The following is a 26476-nucleotide window of genomic DNA, read 5'->3' as shown; positions in this document are numbered from 1 at the left end:
ACACCACACACACACACACAAAACTGATGCAAGATAGGCAAGCCAAAATCCGAGCTTACCCTAGGAGAATTCTTACCTTTTCCCGGGAAAGAATTCAAGGGTGAGTTGGTGGTGTTAATAATCTTTTATTGAACTGCACTGTTCCTTCTGGAGCAGGGATAACTCATAGGCAGTGCACTCACAGTTGGCAATGTGTGGGCTTTGGGCAACTGTATTTATATTCACGTATAACCACTTTCAATTACATGCAAATTAAGGAGTAGGTTATTTAGAACTCTCTAGGAAAAGGTTAATAGTTTCCATGTCATTGCCATAGAAAGGGACAGTAACTTCCAGGTCGCTGCCATGGCACTTGTAAACCGTCTTGGCACTGGTGGGAATATCCTACGATAATGAGCAATGAGGGTGGCTAGGGATCTCTTTCCTCACCATCTGCTGGTTCTTGCAGGTTTTTACACTTTATCCCTTAGCTACCAGGGAAATAAGTCCTGCGGCTCTCCTACCTCAAAACCATGTGAAGACAAAGAAGGTAAGCATCTGCAAGCCAAGGGGATAGACCTTAGGACAAACAAAACCTGCCCACACTTTATCTTGGATTTCTAGCCTCTAGAACTGTGAGAAATTTCTGTTGTTTAAGCTAATCTGTGATTTCTTTAATGGCAGCCCTAGCAAACTAATAACACTCTTTTAAGAACATTAAAAATATATATTCCTGCTGGGCGCAGTGGTTCACATCTATGATCCCAACACTTTGGGAGGCCGAGGTGGGTGGATCATTTGAGGCCAGGAGTTTGATTGAGACCAGCCTAGCCAACTTGGTGAAACCCCATCTCTACCAAAAATACAAAAATTAGCCAGGCTTAGTGGCAGGCACCTGTAATCCTAGCTACTTAGGAGGCTGAGACAGGGAGAATTGCCTGAACCTGGGAGGTGGAGGTTGCAGTGAGCGGAGATTGTGCCACTACACTCCAGCCTGGGCGACAGAGTGAGACTCTGTCTCAAGAATAATTATATATATATATATGCCGGGTGTGGTGGCTCACGCCTGTAATCCCAGCACTTTGGGAGGCTGAGGCGGGTGAATCATTTGAGGTCCGCAGTTCGAGACCAGCCTGACCAACATGGACAAACCCCATCTCTACTAAAAATACAAAATTAGCCCGGCATGGTGGTGCATGCCTGTAATCCCAGCTATTCCGGAGGCTGAGGCAGGAGAATCGCTTTAACCCGGGAGGCAGAGGTTGCAGTGAGCCGACATCGCGCCACTGCACTCCAGCTTGGGCAACAAGAGCCAAACTCCGTCTCAAAAAAAAAAATTATATATATATATATATATATATATATATATATACACACACACACACACACACACATATATGTATTCCAGAATTTTATTTTTAAATTTTATTGTTGTTTTCTACAGTGGGTTGATACAAATATCCTGGCCCATCATCTCCCCACTCTGCTTTGCTTTTCTTCATGGTCCTCACCATCGCCTGGGGTATTATCTATTTATTTTTCTATTTGTCATTGTCAATTAATTTCAATGTAATTAAGTTCCAGGAAAGCAGGAACTGTATTTTGTTAACTGCTGTATACTCAGGGCCTATAAGAATGTGGGGGTAGATCTTACACAATCAGGATAGATAACTGAATGAATGAATGAATGAATGGAGTGAATGAATGAATGACAGAGAAGGCGCTTCGCCGGAAAGGCTGAAGGAGGTCTCCCAAGGACCGCTGTGAGGAACCGTGGGGCGGTGTGGCTGGGTGGCCGCCACCCACGGTTCCGGGCGGCCCTCGGGGGCGCGCTCGGGCGGCTTCCAGCTTCCGGGTTCGAGGGCGCGCGCTGCTTCCCGGGAGAGGGAGGGCTCTGTGGACGCCCCCTGTGGGCGGAGCCGGCGGCCGGGGCTCATAACCCGCCGGAAGACGCGCGGGTTGTGGCTGCTGCAGGGGGACCGCGTGAGGTGGGCCCCGGGGCCGCCAGGGCTGGAGCGAGAGCGGCCGGCGGTGCAGGCGGTCGAGAGGGCGCGGCCGGAGGGCAGAGACCAGGCGAGACACCCGGCTGCGGCCTAAGAGGCCAGGCTGGGTGGGCTTGGCTGCAGCCGCCGGCCCCGTGTTAAAGCGGCAGCCAGGGAGGTGTATCCTCGCCCGGGTCTGCAAGACGCCGGCTCACGGCATCCCTCCCATTCCGGCCCTCAAAGCCTCGCTCCTGGGGAAGCGGCTGGGAAAGCCCACCCGCCTGGGCGGGCCCCTGATGGGAATTTGGAGCAGACCCTCGTCCACTCCGGAGGCCGAGGGTCCTCCGGGCTTCCGAAGGAAGCCGACCTAAACGCTGGACCCTTCTTGGAGAATGATTGCGTTGAGTGGAGATTTGGTCTGTCTATAAAAGGCTGGGAGGGAACAATATCTGTTATCACTCAGTCCGTCTCTAAAGAGACACTCTTTACCGCTGAAAACCTCAAGAGCGAGCACTCCCATAACCCCCGTCTCTGGTCCTACCTGGGTCCAAGGCCGATGTGGTGAGTAGGAGTCTGTGTGCAGTCTTTAAGTCCGAGGGTGATATGTCTGGGAGCACTGTGAGGGTGGGGCATCTTCGATATGAAGCTTCTCAGACATTAACTGTTTCCCAAGTAAGATTAGAAAATTCCTGCACTTTGCTAACAAGACTTTTTATGTATTCAGGGGTGGGATATTTTTCACAAGCTCCAATTCCTAGAACACACGCAGCTCCTGTCTCTGCATATAGTCACACACACACACACACACACACACACACACAAGCCCATAAGTCACATACCCATCCTTCTCCAACCAACTTCAAAAAGTTGGGCCAGCTCCCTTCCCACATAGCTCCGACTGTTCTTGGAGTGCCGTATACTTTGGACCTGGTCACGTCAAAGCACCTGCTCAGATTCTAGGGGTTGGTTGAGATGATGGATTTGAGTTGTTTCCAAATTTGCCTATTACCATTCTGCAACAGTCCTCATTATACTAAATGTACACCATTTGAAGACATACCCTCTTCCCCAATTTTAACATTTCTGAAACCAAGATGCATCTTCCCAGAGTAGTGCAAAGGAACTTGCCAGCTGCTGGGCATCTGCGTGGGTGGTGACGTGGCTGTCACTGCTTGCTCATGCCAAAATGCAGCTATGTCATTAGTCTGTCAGTTGAGATATTTTGAAGTTTAAATTCAGATGTTTCTAAAAATAACTTTAAAAACTATGATTCAGGAATATAACAGGTTTATAACAATGTTTATTAAGGGTTTACTGTATGCCTAGCATTGTCTCAACCAACATTACAACTATAGAATACAATTATTATCTCCATTTTATAGATTAAGAAACTGAAGCTGAGAGTTGAAGTGTCTTAGAGCTTTTAAGTGCAAGTGTCAGGTTTCTAAGCCAGGCTGTCTGATTTCAAAGCCTGCCCTCTTAAACCCCGTCTGTGTCCAGGCAGAAGATGCATGCAGCTTACAAGGAGGGAAGATGAAGCAGGGTCTGTGCATTTTTGTACATCTTTGCGTGTTTGTGTATGTATGTATGGAACTGGAGATAGAGCCACATCCAGGCACATGTATTTATTCATATATTTTTGTTTTGCATGGATAACATATTTTTGTTTTGGGTATTTTGCAGTTTTAAATATATTTCTGCAGATTCTGGAGTTCTGGAGCCAAGTGCTTCTGGATCCCTCTAGCTTTTCCCTTTTGCTCCTCTAAAGAGTATGGAGACATGAACTCAAACCTAACTAACTGGCTGCCTCCCAAAGAAAGTGCTTGATTTAAAGGGGAGTTTGTTTTCCAGAATTGTTAAAGTCACATCAGCCTCTAGGAACCTCCAGGTCCTGGTGCTGCAGGGACACACCAGAGTCCTGAGGGCAGGTGATTGGAATCTGAGCAACACCTCACAACTGTGAAGCGTCTCATCAAGAGCTTCTGGCAATTTCCTCACCAGAAGTGGACAAGTCCAGTAAGGCAGGCATCATGCCACAGCAGCTCCTGATCACCCTGCCTACCGAGGCCAGCACCTGGGTGAAGTTGCAACATCCAAAGAAGGCCACGGAGGGGGCGCCCCTGTGGGAGGATGTGACTAAAATGTTTGAAGGAGAAGGTGAGAATGGACTGATGGAGGGGGAAGAAGGGGATCTCATTTGTGTGTGAAAAGATAGGTACACACTTCATTGAAGTGGAGAGGAGGGAAAGAAAGTCTTTGGGGGTTCATTCTTGTGGTTTTTGGGAAAGGGACAGCTGTGAGGGAAAATCTTGGGCTCCAGCATGGACTCCTTGGGACACGTGCTTTCAGCTGCTCTCATCTCCCATCTTCAAATACTACATGTGGCAGGAAGACAGAATCCAAGGTGTTCCCCGCCAGTGGTGCCTGAATGTGGGAATGTGATTCACAGACAGGTCTAAGATTTCCGCCCTCCTTAAGTCCTCTAAGGGTTTTCCTGCACAGGTTCCAGTCATTTTAGCCCCAACCCAATATTTATCACAAGTATCAGTTTTTTCTTTTCATCTGCTGAGAGGCAGGAATGACATGCCAGATTACTCTCATGTTATCTTGAACTGTGAGAGAGATGCCCAACAATGACCTTATTTAGTGGTCTGGTTAGGAGTAAATAGAAGGATGGAGGAAGTCATGTATCTCATGTGGTGTTTTAATTCATATTTTTAATGCTTTACACTCAGCCAGTATTTATTGTTCTAGCTGTGTCAGGCAGGGACTTTGGCTAAGGATCTTAAAAGATGGAAAAATGAATAATTATCTCTAATTCTGATTACCAATGGATTGAGATAGGCATACACCTCAATCAAAATAATAGAAAGCAGCCTAAGAAAAGTTCTTTTGGAACACAAGAGACAGGAAACTTTGTTCTGGTTGTAATTTTTTTTTTTTTTTTTTGTGATGGAGTCTCGCTGTGTTGCCCAGGCTGGAGTGCAGTGGCGTGATCTCAGCTCACTGCAACCTCTGCCTCCCAGGTTCAAGCGATTCTCCTGGCTCAGCCACCTGAGCAGCTGGGACTACAGGTGCCCACCACCACGCCTGGCTAATTTTTGCATTGCTTTTTTCATGTTTGATAGCAGCTTTTTTTTTTATTGGTTAAAAAACCTAAGCCCATATACAGAATTAGGAACACCGTTAGATGCCTCTTTTGAAAGAACGTTTTAGTCTTTTTAAACTGAGTTAAAAAAAAAATCGTGCAATTTTAAAACACTGTTTTGAAAACTTAAAAGTGCAGCAATATACTTAGTTTCCTTTATCTACGAAATGGTGCAATTCCAGTTCAAAGCTGGTAAGGTCACAAGAAATTGAATCAAGGAAATGCATGCAAATGTCTGCACTACTTGATGCTAATGTTTATTTGAATTTTAGTTTGCACTTTAAAACATAAGAGGAAATAGGAATCATCACAGTAGAGGCCCAATTTTAATCATAATGTGTGCAAATTTTAAAAGGTAGTCAGTTAAGTAAGGAAAGTTCAGAAGAAACTAAACTGAAAGGAGTACAATTCACAGTATCAAGATTTGGACTTCAAGGGTTTCATCGAAGTTTCTGACCTTAATTAGCTTTTACGTTGTTACAGTTTTTGTATTTTTTGTAGAGACGCGGTTTCATCATATTGGCCAGGCTGGTCTCGAACTCCTGACCTCATGATCCACCCGCCTTGGCCTCCCAAAGTGCTGAGATGACAGGCATGAGCCACCGCGCCCAGCCTGGTTGTATTTAAGAAATTTTCACAGAGCAGGTAGCATTGATTTGGGCCTTGAATAATGTCTTAGGTTTTTTGTGTAGATTTGGGGAAAGGATACAAAAGTGGGTGCCTTGAAGAAAACGGGGAATCTTTAGTCTGAGAATCTTTAGTCTGACTGACTAATAATGTGGTGGGTGGATGTGCCCCATGTATAAAGGATGGTAGTTTAGCAGTACCCATTGTTGAGAAAATATGCTTTGGGCAGATTGTAGAGTGCCTTGAAGTCCATGGTGAAGTGTTTGGATTTTTCTTTCTTGTCAGTGGGGAACCTTTGAGGATTTTTGAACAAAGGAGTGGCCTGTTGAGAGCTGTGCTTTTGGACGAGTATTGAGCATTGGTAGAGTTTTTTGGAGGGGGGAGTGGGATTTAAAGGATTCTCCATTTAAATACTTTGTTCTGTCATACATAGTTTTTGATCATTGGGAAACATTAATGCCCAAAGCAATTTGCAGCAGGTCCTCCTCATTAAGGAGGCTTCAGGCTGATATGGAGTCACTCTCAATGTCCCTCTTCGTGAACCTTTTTGGTAGAGGAGCCACATTGAGTGGGTCTGCAGGCAGTTTCTCTATTTGGGTGATTTGGGGAGATGCAAAACTCATGGCTCTTTTCCTCCCCCAGCTCTGCTGTCTCAGGATGCTGATGACATAAAGACCCAGAGAGAAAGTTTAGAGGATGAAGTGACCCCTGGACTCCCGACAGCAGAATCCCAGGTGAGTAGGGATTTGTCTCATTTTCTTGAAATTGCTTCTTATTTTTTTAGGGTATGTAACCTGTCTTTTTTGCAGAGGTGGGAGTGGTGGTGAGGTAGGGTATTAAGATTAACAAGTTCAACCTAAGGAGCTCAATGCAAGTTGCCCTTTTACAGAAAATTGGGCTCCAGTGGTGGCAATTTCCCTACTCATAGGGGTCTCCCTCCATGTCACTCTTGTTTCTCACCGGCATCTGAATCTAGTATGATGCTACTTTCTATAAAGAAAGTGAAATGAGTGGTATACTTCTAGCCCCTAAAAACCAACTGATACCACTTGAGATCTAAGAGAAATCTCAATAAAATACTCAAAATCAAAATGTGTAAGAAGGTTCTGACTTTCTTAGTGATGTACATGTATTAAACCATGAACTTTGAGAGTGACCCTTAGTGTAATATTGAAAACAGAGGTCAAACCAGAACCAAAGGAGGAGTAGAGAAGAAATAGGCTACACAGTGCACACATCAGACAGGCTGGGCAGAAAAGCTAGAGTAGCCACTGAGAGCAGCTACAACAGCTTGTCACAAAGGGGATAGTCTGTACTGCCTATTGGAAACAGATGAAATGGAAGGAAAATTATAGAATAAATGTGAAAGAAAGACTTAAAGAGGAGATCTTATTGGAGGACAGAAGAGTTTTAAGTGAAATGAACTGGAGTCCTGAAATTAGATAGTACAACATTTGTCTGGTTGCTCGGTGATCTGGGGCAATTTAGATTTTTTTTTTTTTTTTTTTTGAGACAGTTTCAAGTTTAAAGTAAAAAGATGAAAAAAGCTATACCGTACAAACAATAATTAAAAGAACATTGGAAGCATATATTATATCACGCAAAGTGGACTTCTGTGTATTTTGCCTAGGAGTATTACTAGGCAAAAAGGGACATTTCATAATAATAAGAGGGTCAACAATTCTAAGTGTTTATGCGTGTGATGACAGAACTTCAAAATAAAGCAAAATTAACAGAACTAAAGAGAGATATAGACAAAATCACAATAATTATAAACTTTAACACTCCTCTCTCAGTAATTGATGTAACCAATAGACAAAAACTCATCAAGGATATGGAAGATTTGAACAACACTATCAACCAATTTAACCTAATTAACACTTATGGAACACTACGTCTAACAACTACAGAACATATATTCTTTTTAAAAATAGAGATCTCATTTTTAAATGAGATCTGGGGGTGGGGTGGAATCAACTGGTGGATCAACTGGAGGTGGAGTGGAATACTGATTAAAAATTAGGGGCATGAGGGAACGTTCTGAGATGGTGGAAATGTTCTGTCTTGATTACATAATGTTACATATGTCAAAATCAAACCATACACCTTTTTTAATTTTTTTTTTTTTTTTTTTTTTTAGAGACTGAGTCTCACTTTGTAGCTCAGGCTGCAGTGCAGTGGTACAATCATAACTCATTGCAGCCTCAAACTCCTGGGCTCAAGCAATTCTCCTGCCTAAGCCTCCCAAGTAGCTAGGACTACAGGAACATGCCACCATACTCTGCCAATTAAAAAAATGACAAAAAAAATAGGATCTCACTGTGTTGTCCAACTGGTCTCAAACTCTTGAGCTCAAGCAATCCTTCTGCCTCGGCCTCCCAAAGTGCTGGGATTACAGATGAGCCACTGCACCCAGCCCAAACTGTACACTTTCTTAGTGTATTTTCCTGTATGTAAATTGTACTTCAATTTAAAAAAATTTAATCCTTTAAGCCCATCAGTTTATGATAAATGTAGGAAGTGAAAAATTCCAGATAAGTAGAATGTAGCGATAACTCTTTAGACTATTATCATTACTTCTTCCATATTACTATAAATAAAGCTGTAATATATTCCAATCCTAGATGGCAGATATTAGCATTTGAACTTCTTATTTGAGGAAACTGAGATTGTAAAAAGCCTAAGTGGCCAGGCATGGTAGCTTACGCCTGTGGTCCCAGCACTTTGGGAGCTGGAGGCGGGCAGATCACCTGAGGTCAGGAGTTCGAGACTAGCCTGGCCAACATCGAGAAACCCTGTCTCTACTAAAAATACAAAATTAGCCGGACGTGGTGGCATGTGCCTGTAATCCCAGCTACTCAGGAGGCTGAGGCAGGAGAATCACTTGAACCCGGGAGGCAGAGGTTGCATGAGCCGAGACTGCGCCATTGCACTCTAGCCTGGGCAACAAGAGCAAAACTCCATTTAAAAAAAAAATAATAAAATAAAATAAAAAATAAAGCAATCAGTATGGTTGGGTCTAAGTGGATACTTTTGTTTTTGTTTGCTATTTGTCCTATCTAGCCTTTGTTTATTTGTTTCTCTTTTCCTGCCTTTTTTTTTTGTTTGTTTGGTTTTGTTTTTTTAAAGACAGAGTCTCACTCTGTCACCTGGGCTGGAGTGCAGTGGTGTGATCTTGGCTCACTACAACCTCCGCCTCCCGGGTTCAAGCGATTCTCCAGCCTCAGCCTCCCGAGTAGCTGAGATTACAGGTGCCTGCCACCACGCCCGGCTAATTTTGTATTTTTAGTAGAGATGGGGTTTCACCATGTTGGCTAGGCTGGTCTCAAACTCCTAACTTCAAGTTACCTGCCCACCTCAGCCTCCGAAAGTGCTGGGATTACAGGTGTGAGCTACTGTGCCCAGCCTTTTTCTGCCTTCTTTTGCATTGAATCATTTTTCCAGTATTCCATTTTATGCCCTCTAATGACTTTTAAGCTACAGTTCTTTGATTTTTTTTTTTTTTAATTGAGACAGACTCTTGCTCTGTTGCCCAGGCTGGAGTGCAGTGGCGCAATCTCGGCTCATTGCAGCCTCTATGTCCTGGGTTCAAGCAATTCTGCCTCAGCCTCCTGAGTAGCTGGGACTACAGGTGCATGCCACCACACCCGGCTAATTTTTTTTTTTTTTTTTTTTTTTTTGTAGTTTTAGCAGAGACGAGGTTTCACTGTGTTAGCCAGGATTGTCTCAATCTCCTGACCTCGTGATCTGCCCGCCTCTCCCTCCCAAAGGGCTGAGATTACAGGCGTGAGCCACTGCGCCTGGCCTGCTTTTTTTTTTTTTTTTTTTTTTTTTGAGACGGAGTTTCACTCTTGTTGCCCAGGCTGGAGTGTAGTGTCATGATTTCGGCTCACTGCAACCTCTGCCTTCCAGGTTCAAGTGATTCTCCTGCCTCAGCCTCTCGAGTAGCTGGGATTACAAGTTCCCACCACCATGCCCGGCTAATTTTTGTATTTTTAGTAGAGACGGGGTTTTGCCATGGTGGCCAGGCTGGTCTCGAACTCCTGACCTCAGGTGATCCACCTACCTCGGCCTCCCAAAGTGCTGGGATTACAGGCGTGAACCACTGAGTCTGGCCAGTTCTTTGATTTGTTGTTAGTGATTGCCCTAACAACCACTAAAAACAATCATATTATATGCGAAGCCATATAATATTAATTCAAAGTAACTCTGGAATGTTACAAATTGTATTTAACATTACACATATTACAAAAGTAACATTCCACAGTTACTTTGAGTTAATGTTTTATGGCTTCACATATGATATGAAAGACATTATATTTTCATATACTCCTTCCCACTCTTAGTGTTTTATCAGTATACATTTTGTTTTATGTTAAAACACCACAGTACATTCATTGTTCTTAATTTTGCTTTTAATAGCGAACTGTCTTATAACAAATTATCAGAATGGAAAAAAATATGTCTTTCGTATTTGCCCTCATATTTATCCATTTAGGCACTCTTCCTTTTTTCCTTTCATTCCAGGTTTCTATCTTGCATCATTTCCATTCAGCTTAAAGAACTTTGTTTAGCATTTCTTATAATGTGGGTGTTCTGGTGACAAATTCTCACAACTTTTATTGATCTAAACATTTCTTTATATTATCTTCCTATTTTGAGGGTCTTATTGGATAAAGAATTCTAGGTTGACTGCTTTAAGTAGTTTAAAAATGTTCCATTATCTTTTAGATTGTATTACCTGTGATGAGAAGGCAGCTGTTATTCTTTTTATGTGATGTATCTGTTTTATGTCAACTTTTATCTGATGTGCATAGGTGTGATTTGTTATTGTTGTTTTTTGAGACAGAGTCTTGCTCTGTCACCCAGGCAGGAGTGCAGTGGCACAACCTCCACCTCCCGGGTTCAAGCAATCCTCTCACATCAGCCTCTCAAGTGGCTAGGATAACAGATGTAAACTACCACACCCGCCTTATTTATTATTTATTTATTTTTTATTTTTTGTATTTTTAGTAGAGATGGGGTTTCACCATGTTGGCCAGGCTGGTCTCAAACTCCTGACCTCAAGTGATCTGCCACCATGGCCTCCCAAAGTGCTGAGATTACAGGCATGAGCCACTGTGCCTTGCTGTGATTTTCTTTTGAGTTTATCCTTTTTGGGGTTTGCTGAGCTTCTTGGATCTGTGGGTTAATTTTTTTTCCCGTTAGTTTGGAAAATCTTCAGCCATTATTTTTCAAATATTTTTTCTACCTATTCTCTCTTCTGAGATTGCTCTTTCTCCCTCCCTTCCTTCTTCTCTTCCTCCCTCCTTCCCTCGCTCCCTCCCTCCCTCTCTTCCTCCCCCCCTTCCTCCCTCCCACCACTACCTCTCAGGCTTAAGTGATCCTCCTGCCTCAGCCTCCTGAGCTCCTGAGTGGCTGGGGCTACAGGTGTGCGCCACCATGCCTGGCTAATTTTTGTATTTTTTTGTAGAGATAGGGTCTTCCTATGTTGCCTAGGCTGGTCTCAAACTCCTGAGCTCAAGCAGTCCTCCTGCCTTGGCCTTCCAAAGTGCTGGGATTGCAGGCATGAGCCACCCCACCTAGCCCTGAGATTCTAATTACATGTATAATAGACCACTTGATATTATCCCACAGATTTTTTTCTCTTGGTACTGTAGCTTGAATAATATTTATTGACCCATCTTAAGTTTCACTGATCTTATCTTCATCATGGTCTAATCTACTTTAAGCCCATCCAATGAATTTTGTAGATATTGTATTTTTCACTTGTAGAATTTTCATTTACAGTTGATTCTTTTTTTTTTTTTTTTTTTGAGATGGAGTCTTGCTCTGTCGCCTGGCTGGAGTGCAGTGGCGAGATCTCAGCTCACTGCAACCTCCGCCTCCCGGGTTCAAGCGATTCTCCTGCCTCAGCCTTCCGAGTAGCTGGGACTATAGGCATGTACCACCACACCCAGCTAAGTTTTGTATTTTTAGTAGAGACGGGGTTTTACCATGTTGGCCAGGATGGTTTCGATATCTTGACCTCATGATCCGCCCGCATCAGCCTCCCAAAGTGCTGGGATTACAGGCGTGAGCCATTGCGCCCGGCCTACAGTTGATTCTTGAGCAGCAAAGGTTTGAACTGTGCAGGTCCGCTTCTATACAGACTTTTTTCAATAAATATATTGAAACATTTTTTGGAGATTTGTGACAATTTGAAAAAACTTGCAGATGGACCATGTAGCCTAAGAGTCTCAAAAAAATTAAGAAAAAGTTAGGTATGTTATGAATACATAAAATATATGTAGGTACTAGTCTATTTTATCATTTACTACCATAAGAGATACACATTATCTATTATAAAAAGTAAAAAATTTTCAAAGCTTATGTGCACAGACTATATTCATGGTGCCATTCGCAGTTAAGAGAAATGTAAACAAATGTAAAGATGCAGTATTAAATCACTACTGCATAAAATAAACTATAGTACACATATTGCATTAGTATGATAAATTTTATAGCTATCTCCTGTGGCTATTGTAGTGAGCTCAGATGTTTTGAGTATCTACTTAAAATTCAGTGTGATGCTAAGCATGTCTGCATTAGCACTTCATCTCTTCGGTAAATTGCATATCACAGCAAAAAGTGATCTCTCAGGCCAGGCGCGGTGGCTCACGCCTGTAATCCCAGCACTTCGGGAGGCTGAGGTGGGTGAATCACCTGAGGCCAGGAGTTCGAGACCTATCTGACCAACATGGTGAAACCCGGTCTCTACTAAAAACACAAAAATTAGCTGGGTGTGGTGGCGTGCGCCTGTAATACCAGCTACCTGGGAGGCTGAGGCAGGAGAATTGCTTGAACCCGGAAGGTGGCAGTGAGCTGAGCTCGCACCACTGCACTCCAGCCTGAACACCAGGGTGAGACTCTGTCTCAAAAAAGAAAAAAAAATGATCTCTAAGCCAGGCACAGTGTCTCATGCCTGTAATCCAAACACTTTGAGGGGCCAAGGCAAGAGTGCATGTGTATATACATACATACATGTGTGTGTTTTCTATGTATACACACACACATATATACAGTTTATTCATTTGTTTTGGTTTGTTCTATTTCCAAACCTTTCATCTCTCTGGTGGTTAAGCTGTGGCTGAGCTCTGGCTGTCATGCAGCTTTAATTTGATTGCGTATACTTCTAATTATCCCATGCCACAATTGCTGAGGCCTTTTCTTTTTAGCATTTGAGCTTAGGAAGGGATTAGACTACAGTTCCAGACAGTTTTGTTCATTTTTGCATTAAACTCCAGCAGGGCCTCAGAATTCAAGCTCAGTAAGAATGCACAGGTCTTTGTGACAATAAGTGCGTGAGGTGGTGGGGGAACCTCTATCCCCATCCCACCCTGTTCCTCAGCTCCACCTCTCTTGATTTCATCTCTTTCCACTCTCATCAACCAGGCTATCTCTAGCCATGCTTTCCTGTTCCTCAAGCCAAGGATGCTGTCACCTTAGGTCCTCTGTACCTGCCTAGGATGCTCTTCTCTCAGATTTCCATGTGGTTCTCTCCTTTACTGAATTTATGTCTCTGGTCAAGTATCATCCTTTTAGAGAGCCTTCCCCAACCACTTTACATAAAAGATTATCCCACCCTCACTGTGGTTCTCCCAATGTCTCTTAACCTGCTTAATTGTTTTCTAAGGCATGCATCACCATCTGTCTTTCTATATATTACATTATTTATAGTAATCTCCAGATTAGAGATCCAGACAGACTACAGCTCCAGACAGTTTTGTTGATCAGATTTGGAGATCAGAGGATCTCCAAACAGATCCAGAGAAGGCTCCTGATAAAAGTAAGTTTAGAATCTCTCAGAATTTAGAATACTGTCAGAACTCCTTGGAACTTAACAGAAGTGGTCTCCAGCTAAAAAGGAATGTGTTTGATGTTCTAGGAATTGTTGACTTTCAAGGACATATCTATTGACTTCACCCAGGAAGAGTGGGGGCAGCTGGCTCCTGCTCACCAGAGTCTATACCGAGAGGTGATGCTGGAGAACTACAGCAACTTGGTGTCAGTGGGTAAGACTTGGTTATCCATGCATCCAGAAACCCACCCATTACAGGAGAGTCATTATTTTAAATTATTGATGTGTGGATTCCTTGAGGCTTGATTTGGGTTCTGTATTAAAGATGTCTTATTCCCTTTGAAAACCAAGTGAGGGCATATCCGATTTGACTTTCTTGGGGAACACGTTTACTACACAGAGTTAGAATAGAAAGACCCACCCCTTTCCACCTGTGGAGACCCTGAATACCAGAAGACTCGAACAAAATTCTGGGGATGGTTCTTAGACTTCAGCATAAACATTCACACTCTTTTTTTTTTACTACGTAAGCAGGATATCAACTTTCCAAACCTAGTGTGATATCCCAGTTAGAGAAAGGAGAAGAGCCATGGATGGCAGAGAAAGAAGGCCCAGGAGATCCCAGTTCAGGTGAGACCAAGTGTGTTAGTCTGTTTTTGTGTTGCTATAAAGGAATACCTGAGACTCCATAATTTATAAAGAAAAGAAGTTTAATTGGCTAATGGTTCTGCAGGCTGTACAGGAAGCATGGTGCTGGCATCTGCTCCTGGTGAGGGCCTCAAGAAACTTACAATCATGGTGAAAGGCATATCACATGGTGGGAGCTGGAGCATGAGAGTGAAGGAGGAGGTGCCAGGCGCTTTTTTTTTTTTTTTTTTTTTTTTTTTTTGAGACAGAGTCTCACACTGTTGCTAGGCTGGAGTGCAGGGGCACAATCTTGGCTCACTGCAACCTCTGCCTCTGGGGTTCAAGCGATTCTCCTGCCTCAGCCTCCCAAGTAGCTGGGACTACAGTTACGCGCCACCACGCTCAACTAGTTTTTGTATTTTTAGTAGAAATGGGGTTTCACTATGTTGGCCAGGATGGTCTCGATCTCGACCTTGTGATCTGCCCACCTCGGCCTTCCAAGGTGCTGGGATTTCAGGCGTGAGCCACTGCGCCAGGCCGGTGCCAGGCTTTTTAAACAACCAGATCTCACGTGAACTCAGAGTGAGAACTCACTCATTACCATGGGGAGGACACTCATTCATGAGTGATCCACCCCCATGATCCAACACTTCCCACCAGGCCCCACCTCCAACATTGGGGATCACATTTCAACATGAGATTTGGAGGGGATAAATATTCAAACCAAATCACCAAGGCAGATGGAATTTTAATATGTAGGTCAGAGTGCTCAAAGCCTCGGCTGTGGGGAGGGCTCACACCACTGGACAGAGCCTCCACTAAACTAGTATCACCCATCCCTTCCTTACCCCTTTGCTTCATTGAGCCCTTGCAAAAGTCCCTCTGGAGTTGGAGGAAAGAGCAGTCTTGTCCTCATTAAGGTTGAGCTTGATTTTCCCTTTCTCCAGTATCCTAAGGGCTGCCAGTCTAAAGCTTTCTCTAAGCAGTCAGATGTATGTGGTATTTTCACAGAAAACCAATCTCTTTCCAAGACTCTCATTGCATTCTACAAATCTTTAATTTTCCTGCACTCCATTTTTACTTCTTGCCAGTGTTCATTTTACAATTCCAGCTTCGATTCTCATTCTCTTTTTAACTTATATATCTTAATTTTTTGTAATAGCTACTTATGAAAACTCCTGTAAGAGAAATTACCAAAGGATTCCTTCTCACCAAATCTCGGGGTCCCTAGCAATCTCCTCAAACTTTGCTTTTTATTGTGAAATATTTTAGACATTCAGAAAGTCATAGAAAACATTATAACACATTTCTGTGTAGCTTCCCCCTAGACTAAGAAATGAAACAGAGTTGAAGCTCCACTGTCCCCCTTACACCTTTTGAAATAACCACTCTGCATTGAAATACTATCATTCCCATGTCTTCTTGCTTTTATTACATGTATAATGTAGTAAAAGCAGTTTATATATCAGTGTATACATACTAAACAATATATAGCATTGTTTTGCATGTTCTCTTTCTTTAAATAAATGGTATATATACTTCTTCCTTTTGCTTTTCTCATTCAACACTGGTGATATTCCTCAGTATGTTATTCTAGTTCACTCATTTCCATTGAGTTAATAAACCACAATGTTCTTATTCATTTTCCTGTTGATAGACATTTACATTGTTTCCAAATTTGGGGGTCACAAAGATGCTACAGCAAACCTTTGTGTACATAACTTCTTGTATACATAATGCAAGTGTTTCTCTAAGATAGTTGGTAGAAGCAAAATTGTTGGGTTGTAGAATATATGCACTTTCATTTTGCTAGGTATTACCAATTTGCTATTCAAAGCAGTTTACACCAGTTTATTCTCCCATTAACAGGGTTTGAGAGGTTCTATAACTCAGCATCTTTGTCAACATTTGTTATTGTCAAACTTTAAGATTTTTGTAAATTCACTGGGTTATGGTATCTTGTTTCTTTCATTTTCCTGGTTACCAGTGAAAGGAAGTGTATTTCTCATGTTCATTGACCATCCATCCATCTCTTCTTCTGTCCTTACTCTAATGCCAGGCTCTTCTGTTAATTACCTCTTTATATCCCTTGCCAATGTTTCTATAATCTTTTTTCTTATTGATTGGTAGAAAAATGTGTGTGTGTGTGTGTGTGTGTGTGTGTGTGTGTGTGTATTCATTCTAGACAATCTTGATAGCTTTATGTTTTGCAAATGTTTACTCTAGGTCAGTGGCCCATCTTTGACTTTTCAAAATTAGTGTCTTTTGATAGACGTGAGTTTCTAAATTTAATGTTACTGAATTGATCAGGTTTTTCTTTATTGTTTGTGCTTTTTGTTTAAGAAACCCTTTTATGCCTTATTATTCTTTTTTGTAAACTTTTTTTAAAAATTGTTTTTAGAGACTGGGTCTTGCTGTGTTGCCCATGCTGGCCTCGAACTCCTGGGCTCAAGTGATTCTTCTGCCTCAGCATCTTTAGTAGGTGGTACTACAGGTGCATGCTGCTGTGCCCTGCTATCCTCCATTTTATCATATATGTAGATCATACATACATGTTTTTACATATTCCTATATTTTCAAAGTTTTGCTTTTCACATTTAGGTTTAATTCATCTGGAATTTATTTTATATAAATAAATTTGTATGTATGAGGTGGAAATGTGATTAACTTTTTCCACATGGATAATCAGTCCAGGAATAGTTAGTGCTGCTTTGTCACCTGTCAAGTTTCTGTATATGTTTGGGTCTGTTTCTGTTTTGCATATTCTTTTTCTATCATGTTTCTCTCTTTATGTTGTTTTATTCTTTTGTTTTTCTGTCCTTACTCTAATGCCAGACTGTCTTAAAAACTGTGTTTCATAATGAGACTTAATATTTGGTAGAGATAGTTCACCCACCTTGTTCTTTAAAATTGTTCTGGTTATTCTTGGCTCCTTGTTGTTCTATTTGAATTATATAATCAGAGCATCAAATCACACCCACAAATACTCTGCTGGCATTTTGATTGAAATAGAATTGAATTTCTAGAATAGCTATTGAATCTTTCCAGGAATATGATATAGCACTCCATTTATTGATATTTCCTAATTTTTTTCAGTAACATTTCAAGATTTTCTCCTGTACATATTATACATTTTTTGTTAGATTTATTCTGAAAATCTTATATTTTGTTGCTATTGTAGATGGTATTTTTTTTCCTTTTCTTTTCCCCAAGCCTCAGTCGTGAACAGGTATATTTTTAAAGATTATGTTGCTGGCCAGGTGCGGTGGCTCATGCCTATAATCCCATCATTCTGGGATGCTGAGGTGGGCAGATCACCTGAGGTCAGGAGTTTGAGACCAGCCTGACCAACATGGTGAAACTCCGTCTCTACTAAAAATACAAAATTAGCCAGGCATGGTGGCACATGCCTGTAATCCCAGCTACTCGGGAGGCTGCGGCAGAAGATTCGCTTGAACCTGGGAGGTGGAGGTTGCAGTGAGCCAAGATCATGCCATTGCACTCTGGCCTGGGCAACGAGAGTGAAACTCTGTCTCAAAAAAAAAAAAAAAAAAAAAAAAATTATGTTGCTGGTAAGTAATAACAAGATTGATTTTGAATATTGACCTTTTATGCAGCCACCTTGTTTGACTCTGTTATTAATTCCAATCATTGTTTGTATATTTTCCTGGGTTTTCTCTTCTTCAACTTATAATAATGAAAATAATAATAAAAGCTACCATGAATGTTCTTTCCCAGCCTCTGGATGAAATCTCAAAGAGTTCCATTGATGATCCCGTTCCTTTACATAACAAGAACAGTCTTGACTTTAGTAAAATGCCTATTTAGTTCAGTGCAATAATAAAAACTCACTCCTAACTTCATTCAAAACTAAACCTTCTCTTCTTCCCCACTAGCTTGACACTCCCTCATGCTCGGATACTGAATTAGGGAGGGATGCATAAATGGCTTCTTTTCTTTTCACCTGTCATCTTCTTTTCCTCCTCCCCTATTCAAGACCAGAATCAGGGACCTACAGAGCATAGATATTATTAGACATTATTATTGCCGGTCGTCATTTAGAATTTGACATTTTGAATTGCTAATGATCCATCTGTGTTGGCTTAAAAAAATCTTATAAGAAATTAAACCTTTCAGGAATACATACAGACCTGTCAGTTGAAATATTAGTAATGGTGCAACAAATTTATCAAGTAAAAATCTTAAAGGTTTATTAAAGGGTATTTTCCTAGAACCTAGCAGCAGTAACAGCATAGCAATCTGGGTTTCTTACAAGTCTCCTTTGTATAAGTAATACTTCCAAGAACATATTAATAACTATGGAAAGAGAAATATACACACACACACACACACACACACACATTTCAATAAAAGACAGCATAATGTTCTTGTGTATGTTCTTACTTCAAACCGTATTTTTTGAACTAATGTCTCCTGCTGCTGCCAGAGTGGGGTGGGAAACATCTTTTTATCTTTCTGAGATTGTTTTCCAAAAGTAGTTGTCAATGAAAAATACTTATATTCTTAAGTCATAGCTCTGAAATTTTATTACTTAGTATTCTTAGAGCAGGACTAAAAGACTCAAATATATATATAAAATATATATATAAAATATATATATAACATGACACTTTTATTTTATTATTATTATACTTTAAGTTTTAGGGTACGTGTGCACAATGTGCAGGTTTGTTACATATGTATACATGTGCCATGTTGGTGTGCTGCACCCATTAACTCGTCATTTAGCATTAGGTATATCTCCTAATGCTATCCCTCCCCTCTCCCCCCTCCCCCCACCCCACAACAGTCCCCAGAGTGTGATGTTCCCCTTCCTGTGTCCATGCGTTCTCATTGTTCAGTTCCCACCTATGAGTGAGAACATGCGGTGTTTGGTTTTTTGTCCTTGCGATAGTTTACTGAGAATGATGATTTCCAGTTTCATCCATGTCCCTACAAAGGACATGAACTCATCATTTTTTATGGCTGCATAGTATTCCATGGTGTATATGTGCCACATTTTCTTAATCCAGTCTATCCGTTGTTGGACATTTGGGTTGGTTCCAAGTCTTTGCTATTGTGAATAGTGCCGCAATAAACATACGTGTGCATGTGTCTTTATAGCAGCATGATTTATAGTCCTTTGGGTATATACCAAGTAACGGGATGGCTGGGTCAAATGGTATTTCTAGTTCTAGATCCCTGAGGAATCGCCACACTGATTTCCACAATGGTTGAACTAGTTTACAGTCCCACCAACAGTGTAAAAGTGTTCCTATTTCTCCACATCCTCTCCAGCACCTGTTGTTTCTTGACTTTTTAATGATGGCCATTCTAACTGGTGTGAGATGGTATCTCATTGTGGTTTTGATTTGCATTTCTCTGATGGCCAGTGATGATGAGCATTTTTTCATGTGTTTTTTGGCTGCATAAATGTCTTCTTTTGAGAAGTGTCTGTTCATGTCCTTCTCCCACTTTTTGATGGGGTTGTTTTTTTTCTTGTAAATTTGTTTGAGTTCATTGTAGATTCTGGATATTAGCCCTTTGTCAGATGAGCAGGTTGCAAAAATTTTCTCCCATTTTGTAGGTTGCCTGTTCACTCTGATGGTAGTTTCTTTTGCTGTGCAGAAGCTCTAGTTTAATTAGATCCCATTTGTCAATTTTGGCTTTTGTTGCCATTGCTGTTGGTGTTTTAGACATGAAGTCCTTGCCCATGCCTAAGTACTGAATGGTAATGCCTATGTTTTCTTCTAGGGTTTTTATGGTTTTAGGTCTAACATGTAAGTCTTTAATCCATCTTGAATTAATTTTTGTATAAGGTGTAAGGAAGGGATCCAGTTTCAGCTTTCTACATATGGCTAGCCAGTTTTCCCAGCACCATTTATTAAATAGGGAATCCTTTCCCCATTGCTTGTTTTTGTCAGGTCTGTCAAAGATCAGATAGTTGTAGATATGCGGCGTTATTTCTGAGGGCTCTGCTCTGTTCCATTGATCTACATCTCTGTTTTGGTACCAGTACCATGCTGTTTTGGTTACTGTAGCTTTGTAGTATAGTTTGAAGTCAGGTAGCATGATGCCTCCAGCTTTGTTCTTTTGGCTTAGGAGTGACTTGGCGATGTGGGCTCTTTTTCGGTTCCATATGAATTTTAAAGTAGTTTTTTCCAATTCTGTGAAGAAAGTCATTGGTAGCTTGATGGGGATGGCACTGAATCTATAAATTACATTGGGCAGTATGGCCATTTTCACGATATTGATTCTTCCTACCCATGAGCATGGAATGTTCTTCCATTTGTTTGTATCCTCTTTTATTTCATTGAGCAGTGGTTTGTAGTTCTCCTTGAAGAGGTCCTTCACATCCCTTGTAAGTTGGATTCCTAGGTATTTTATTCTCTTTGAAGCAGTTGTGAATAGGAGTTCACTCATGATTTGGCTCTCTGTTTTTCTGTTATTGGTGTATAAGACTGCTTGTGATTTTTGTACATTGATTTTGTATCCTGAGACTTTGCTGAAGTTGCTTATCAGCTTAAGGAGATTTTGGGCTGAGACAGTGGGGTTTTCTAGATATACAATCATGTCATTTGCAAGCAGACTTGCTCTTTTCCTAATTGAATACCCTTTATTTCCTTCTCCTGCCTAATTGCCCTGGCCAGAACTTCCAACACTATGTTGAATAGGAGTGGTGAGAGAGGGCATCCCTGTCTTGTGCCAGTTTTCAAAGGGAATGCTTCCAGTTTTTGCCCATTCAGTATGATATTGGCTGTGGGTTTGTCATAGCTCTTATTATTTTGAGATACGTCCCATCAATACCTCATTTATTGAGAGTTTTTAGCATGAAGGGTTGTTGAATTTTGTCAAAGGCCTCTTCTGCATCTATTGAGATAATGTGGTTTTTGTCTTTGGTTCTGTTTATATGCTGGATTACATTTACTGGTTTGTGTATGTTGAACCAGCCTTGCATCCCTGGGATGAAGCCCACTTGATCATGGTGGATAAGCTTTTTGATGTGCTGCTGGATTCAGTTTCCAGTATTTTATTGAGGATTTTTGCATCAATGTTCATCAAGGATATTGGTCTAAAATTCTTTTTTTTGGTTGTGTCTCTGCCTGGCTTTGGTATCAGGATGATGCTGGCCTCATAAAATGAGTTTGGGAGGATTCCCCCTTTTTCTATTGATTGGAATAGTTTCAGAAGGAATGGTACCAGTTCCTCCTTGTACCTCTGGTAGAATTCGGCTGTGAATCCATCTGGTCCTGGACTCTTTTTGGTTGGTAAGCTATTGATTATTGCCACAATTTCAGAGCCTGTTATTGGTCTATTCAGAGATTCAACTTCTTCCTGGTTTAGTCTTGGGAGGGTGTATGTGTCAAGGAATTTATCCATTTCTTCTAGATTTTCTAGTTTATCTGCATAGAGGTGTTTGTAGTATTCTCTGATGGTAGTTTGTATTTCTGTGGGATCAGTGGTGATATCCCCTTTATCATTTTTTATTGCATCTATTTGATTCTTCTCTCTTTTCTTCTTTATTAGTCTTGCTAGTGGTCTATCAATTTTGTTGATCCTTTCAAAAAACCACCTCCTGGATTCATTAATTTTTTGAAGGGTTTTTTTAGGTCTCTGTTTCCTTCACTTCTGCTCTGATTTTAGTTATTTCTTGCCTTCTGCTAGCTTTTGAATGTGTTTGCTCTTGCTTTTCTAGTTCTTTTAATTGTGATGTTAGGGTGTCAATTTTGGATCTTTCCTGCTTTCTCTTGTGGGCATTTAGTGCTATAAATTTCCCTCTACACACTGCTTTGAATGTGTCCCAGAGATTCTGGTATGTTGTGTCTTTGTTCTCGTTGGTTTCGAAGAACATCTTTATTTCTGCCTTCATTTCGTTATGTACCCAGTAGTCATTCAGGAGCAGGTTGTTCAGTTTCCATGTAGTTGAGCGGTTTTGAGTGAGTTTCTTAATCCTGAGTTCTAGTTTGATTGCACTGTGGTCTGAGAGACAGTTTGTAATCATTTCTGTTGTTTTACATTTGCTGAGGAGAGCTTTACTTCCAACTATGTGGTCAATTTTGGAATAGGTGTGGTGTGGTGCTGAGAAAAATGTATATTCTGTTGATTTGGGGTGGAGAGTTCTGTAGATGTCTACTAGGTCTGCTTGGTGCAGAGCTGAGTTCAATTCCTGGGTATCGTTGTTAACTTTCTGTCTCGTTGATCTGTCTAATGTTGACAGTGGGGTGTTACAGTCTCCCATTATTATTGTGTGGGAGTCTAAAAGTCTCTTTGTAGGTCACTCAGGACTTGCTTTATGAATCTGGGTGCTCCTGTATTGGGTGCATATATATTTAGGATAGTTAGCTCTTGTTGAATTGATCCCTTTACCATTATGTAATGGCCTTCTTTGTCTCTTTTGATCTTTGTTGGTTTAAAATCTGTTTTATCAGAGACTAGGATTGCAACCCCTGCTTTTTTTTGTTTTCCATTTGCTTGGTAGATCTTCCTCCAACCTTTTATTTTGAGCCTATGTGTGTCTCTGCACGTGAGATGGGTTTCCTGAATACAGCACACTGATGGGTCTTGACTCTTTATCCAATTTGCCAGTCTGTGTCTTTTAATTGGAGCATTTAGTCCATTTACATTTAAAGTTAATATTGTTATGTGTGAATTTGATCCTGTCATTATGATGTCAGCTGGTTATTTTGCTCATTAGTTGATGCAGTTTCTTCCTAGCCTTGATGGTCTTTACAATTTGGCATGATTTTGCAGTGGCTGGTACTGGTTGTTCCTTTCCATGTTCAGTGCTTCCTTCAGGAGCTCTTTTAGAGCAGGCCTGGTGGTGACAAAATCTCTCAGCATTTGCTTGTCTGTATTTTATTTCTCCTTCACTTATGAAGCTTAGTTTGGCTGGATATGAAATTCCGGGTTGAAAATTCTTTTCTTTAAGAATGTTAAATATTGGTCCCCACTCTCTTCTGGTTTGTAGAGTTTCTGCCGAGAGATCCGCTGTTAGTCTGATGGGCTTCCCTTTGTGGGTAACCCAACCTTTCTCTCTGGCTGCCCTTAACATTTTTTCCTTCATTTCAACTTTGGTGAATCTGACAATTATGTGTCTTGGAGTTGCTCTTCTCGAGGAGTATCTTTGTGGCATTCTCTGTATTTCCTGAATCTGAATGTTGGCCTGCTTTGCTAGACTGGGCAAGTTCTCCTGGATCATATCCTGCAGAGTGTTTTCCAACTTGGTTCCATTCTCCCCATCACTTTCAGGTACACCAATCAGACGTAGATTTGGTCTTTTCACATAGTCCCATATTTCTTGGAGGCTTTGTTCATTTCTTTTTATTCTTTTTTCTCTAAACTTCCCTTCTCGCTTCATTTCATTCGTTTCATCTTCCATCACTGATACCCTTTCTTCCAGTTGATTGCATTGGCTTCTGAGGCTTCTGCATTCTTCACGTAGTTCTCAAGCCTTGGCTTTCAGCTCCATCAGCTCCTGTAAGCACTTCTCTGTATTGGTTATTCTAGTTATACATTTGTCTAAATTTTTTTCAAAGTTTTTAACTTCTTTGCCTTTGGTTTGAATTTCCTTCTGTAGCTCGGAGTAGTTTGATTGTCTGAAGCCTTCTTCTCTCAGCTCATCAAAGTCATTCTCCGTCCAGCTTTGTTCCGTTGCTGGTGAGGAACTGTGTTCCTTTGGAGGAGGAGAGGCGCTCTGCTTTTTAGAGTTTCCAGTTTTTCTGCTCTGTTTTTTCCCCATCTTTGTGGTTTTATCTACTTTTGGTCTTTGATGATGGTGATGTACAGATGGGTTTTTGGTGTGGATGTCCTTTCTGTTTGTTAGTTTTCCTTCTAACAGACAGGACCTTCAGCTGCAGGTCTGTTGGAGTTTGCTAGAGGTCCACTCCAGACCCTGTTTGCCTGGGTATCAGCAGCGGTGGCTGCAGAACAGCGGACTTTTGTGAACTGTGAATGCTGCTGTTTGATTGTTACCCTGGAAGTTTTGTCTCAGAGGAGTACCCAGCCGTGTGTGGTGTCAGTCTGTCCCTACTGGGGGGTGCCTCCCAGTTAGGCTGCTCAGGAGTCAGGGGTCAGGGACCCACTTGAGGAGGCAGTCTGCCGGTTCTCAGATCTCCAGCTGCATGCTGGGAGAACCACTGCTCTCTTCAAAGCTGTCAGACAGGGACATTTAAGTCTGCAGAGGTTACTGCTGTCTTTTTGTTTGTCTGTGCCCTGCCCCCAGCGGTGGAGCCTACAGAGACAGGCAGGCTTCCTGGAGCTGTGGTGGGCTCCACCCAGTTCTAGCTTCCCAGCTGCTTTGTTTACCTAAGCAAGCCTGGGCAATGGTGGGCGCCCCTCCCTCAGCCTCGCTGCCGCCTTGCAGTTTGATCTCAGACTGCTGTGCTAGCAATCAGCAAGACTCTGTGGGCGTAGGACCCTCCGAGTCAGGTGTGGGATATAATCTCCTGGTGTGCCGTTTTTTAAGCCCGTTGGAAAAGCGATTAAGGTGGGAGTGACCTGATTTTCCAGGTGCCGTCTGTCACCCCTTTCTTTGACTAGGAAAGGGAACTCCCTGACCCCTTGCGCTTCCTGAGTGAGCCAATGCCTTGCCCTGCTTTGGCTCATGCACAGTGCGCTGCACCCACTGTCCTGCGCCCACTGTCTGGCACTCCCTAGTGAGATGAACCCGGTACCTCAGATGGAAATGCAGAAATCACCCGTCTTCTGTGTCACTCATGCTGGAACATGACACTTTTAACCTGTTCACTGTTTCTTAATTTCCTTTCCCATTACCTCTCCAAGCAGCATAATCATATTTAAATATAGTCAAAATCTCATGCACTTATCCATATTGCTATCTAAATCTCTGTTCCATAACCACTATAGTAATTGGTTTTTCAAAGCTTTTTTTTTTCATTTCTTTCAGACTCAAAGAGTAAAATGGAAACCACTGAGTCAACTGCAAAGAGTGCCATTTCACAGGAGTGCTTATATCATGGCATTATGATGGAAAGGTTCATGAGGGATGATATAATTTATTCCACATTGAGAAAAGTCTCCACATATGATGATGTCTTAGAAAGGCACCAGGAAACTTGTGTGAGAGATGTGAGACAAGCCATCTTGACCCATAAGAAGAGAGTCCAAGAAACTAACACATTTGGGGAAAATATCATTGTGCATTCAAATGTTATTATTGAACAGAGGCACCATAAATATGATACACCTACAAAGCGGAACACATACAAATTAGATTTGATTAATCATCCAACAAGTTACATAAGAACAAAAACCTATGAATGTAATATATGTGAAAAAATCTTCAAACAACCTATTCACCTTACTGAACATATGAGAATTCATACTGGTGAGAAACCTTTCAGATGTAAGGAATGTGGAAGGGCCTTTAGTCAAAGTGCTTCCCTCAGTACACACCAGAGAATCCATACTGGTGAGAAACCCTTTGAATGTGAGGAATGTGGGAAAGCCTTCAGACATCGCTCATCACTTAATCAGCATCATAGAACTCACACTGGAGAGAAACCCTATGTATGTGATAAATGTCAGAAAGCTTTCAGCCAGAACATTAGCTTGGTTCAACATTTGAGGACTCATTCTGGAGAGAAACCCTTTACTTGCAATGAATGTGGGAAAACCTTTAGACAGATTAGACACCTTAGTGAACATATAAGAATTCATACTGGGGAGAAGCCCTATGCATGCACTGCATGTTGTAAAACCTTTAGTCATAGAGCGTATCTAACACATCACCAGAGAATCCATACTGGGGAGAGACCCTACAAATGTAAAGAATGTGGAAAAGCCTTTAGGCAGAGGATACACCTTAGCAACCATAAAACTGTTCATACAGGAGTGAAAGCATATGAATGCAACCGCTGTGGAAAAGCCTATAGGCATGATTCATCCTTCAAAAAACATCAGAGACATCACACTGGAGAAAAACCTTATGAATGTAACGAATGTGGAAAAGCCTTCAGCTATAACTCATCACTTAGTCGACACCATGAAATACACAGGAGGAACGCCTTCCGAAATAATGTGTAAAAACAGATACTTGACATGAGAATAAAAGCCAAGTGTAAACTGGTGATTTAGAATGCTTTAAAATTTCAGGACTCAAATATGAGGAACTGGTGTAATGATGCCAACTTTTAATTTTTCCCATTGTAAATAAACATTACATTGACAGGTACTGACTACTAACACCTCTATAAAAAGTACTTTACTAAAGATTAAAATCTGGTCCTTAAATGAATTCAGCATTATGAAAAA

At 41.4% G+C, this 26476-nt stretch overlaps 1 protein-coding gene across 8 annotated transcripts; it reads left to right on the top strand.

The window, feature by feature from the left end:
• On the top strand, nucleotides 1-26476 carry ZFP69 (ZFP69 zinc finger protein). 8 transcript variants are annotated; one of them, XM_063627799.1, is made up of 7 exons: nucleotides 1854-2522; nucleotides 3963-4118; nucleotides 6379-6470; nucleotides 13664-13790; nucleotides 14108-14206; nucleotides 16605-16685; nucleotides 25110-26476. In XM_063627799.1, the coding sequence occupies exons 2-7, from the start codon at nucleotides 3992-3994 to the stop codon at nucleotides 26246-26248; spliced, it is 1665 nt and encodes a 554-aa protein (XP_063483869.1). In that variant the 5' UTR covers nucleotides 1854-2522; nucleotides 3963-3991; the 3' UTR covers nucleotides 26249-26476. The 8 variants fall into 8 exon arrangements, with proteins under 8 accessions (XP_055111042.1, XP_055111043.1, XP_063483869.1 ...); XM_063627798.1 differs by having other exon boundaries at nucleotides 3645-4118; XM_055255067.2 differs by lacking the exons at nucleotides 1854-2522; nucleotides 16605-16685 and adding an exon at nucleotides 1-529.

The sequence above is a fragment of the Symphalangus syndactylus genome, chromosome 12, assembly GCF_028878055.3.
Source record: "Symphalangus syndactylus isolate Jambi chromosome 12, NHGRI_mSymSyn1-v2.1_pri, whole genome shotgun sequence".
Lineage (NCBI taxonomy): Eukaryota > Metazoa > Chordata > Mammalia > Primates > Hylobatidae > Symphalangus > Symphalangus syndactylus.
Note: the sequence above shows the minus strand (reverse complement) of the source record. Positions and strands in the feature narration are given on the sequence as shown.

What these genes read in the sequence shown, in the direction of transcription:
- ZFP69 (XM_055255067.2), top strand. Translation starts at nt 400, where the DNA reads ATGAGGGTGGCTAGGGATCTCTTTCCTCACCATCTGCTGGTTCTTGCA. An exon ending in CAGCAACTTGGTGTCAGTGG is followed by an intron (nt 13,791 to 14,107) that starts GTAAGACTTGGT and finishes TTACTACGTAAG; the next exon opens with CAGGATATCAACTTTCCAAA. An exon ending in CCCAGGAGATCCCAGTTCAG is followed by an intron (nt 14,207 to 25,109) that starts GTGAGACCAAGT and finishes CATTTCTTTCAG; the next exon opens with ACTCAAAGAGTAAAATGGAA.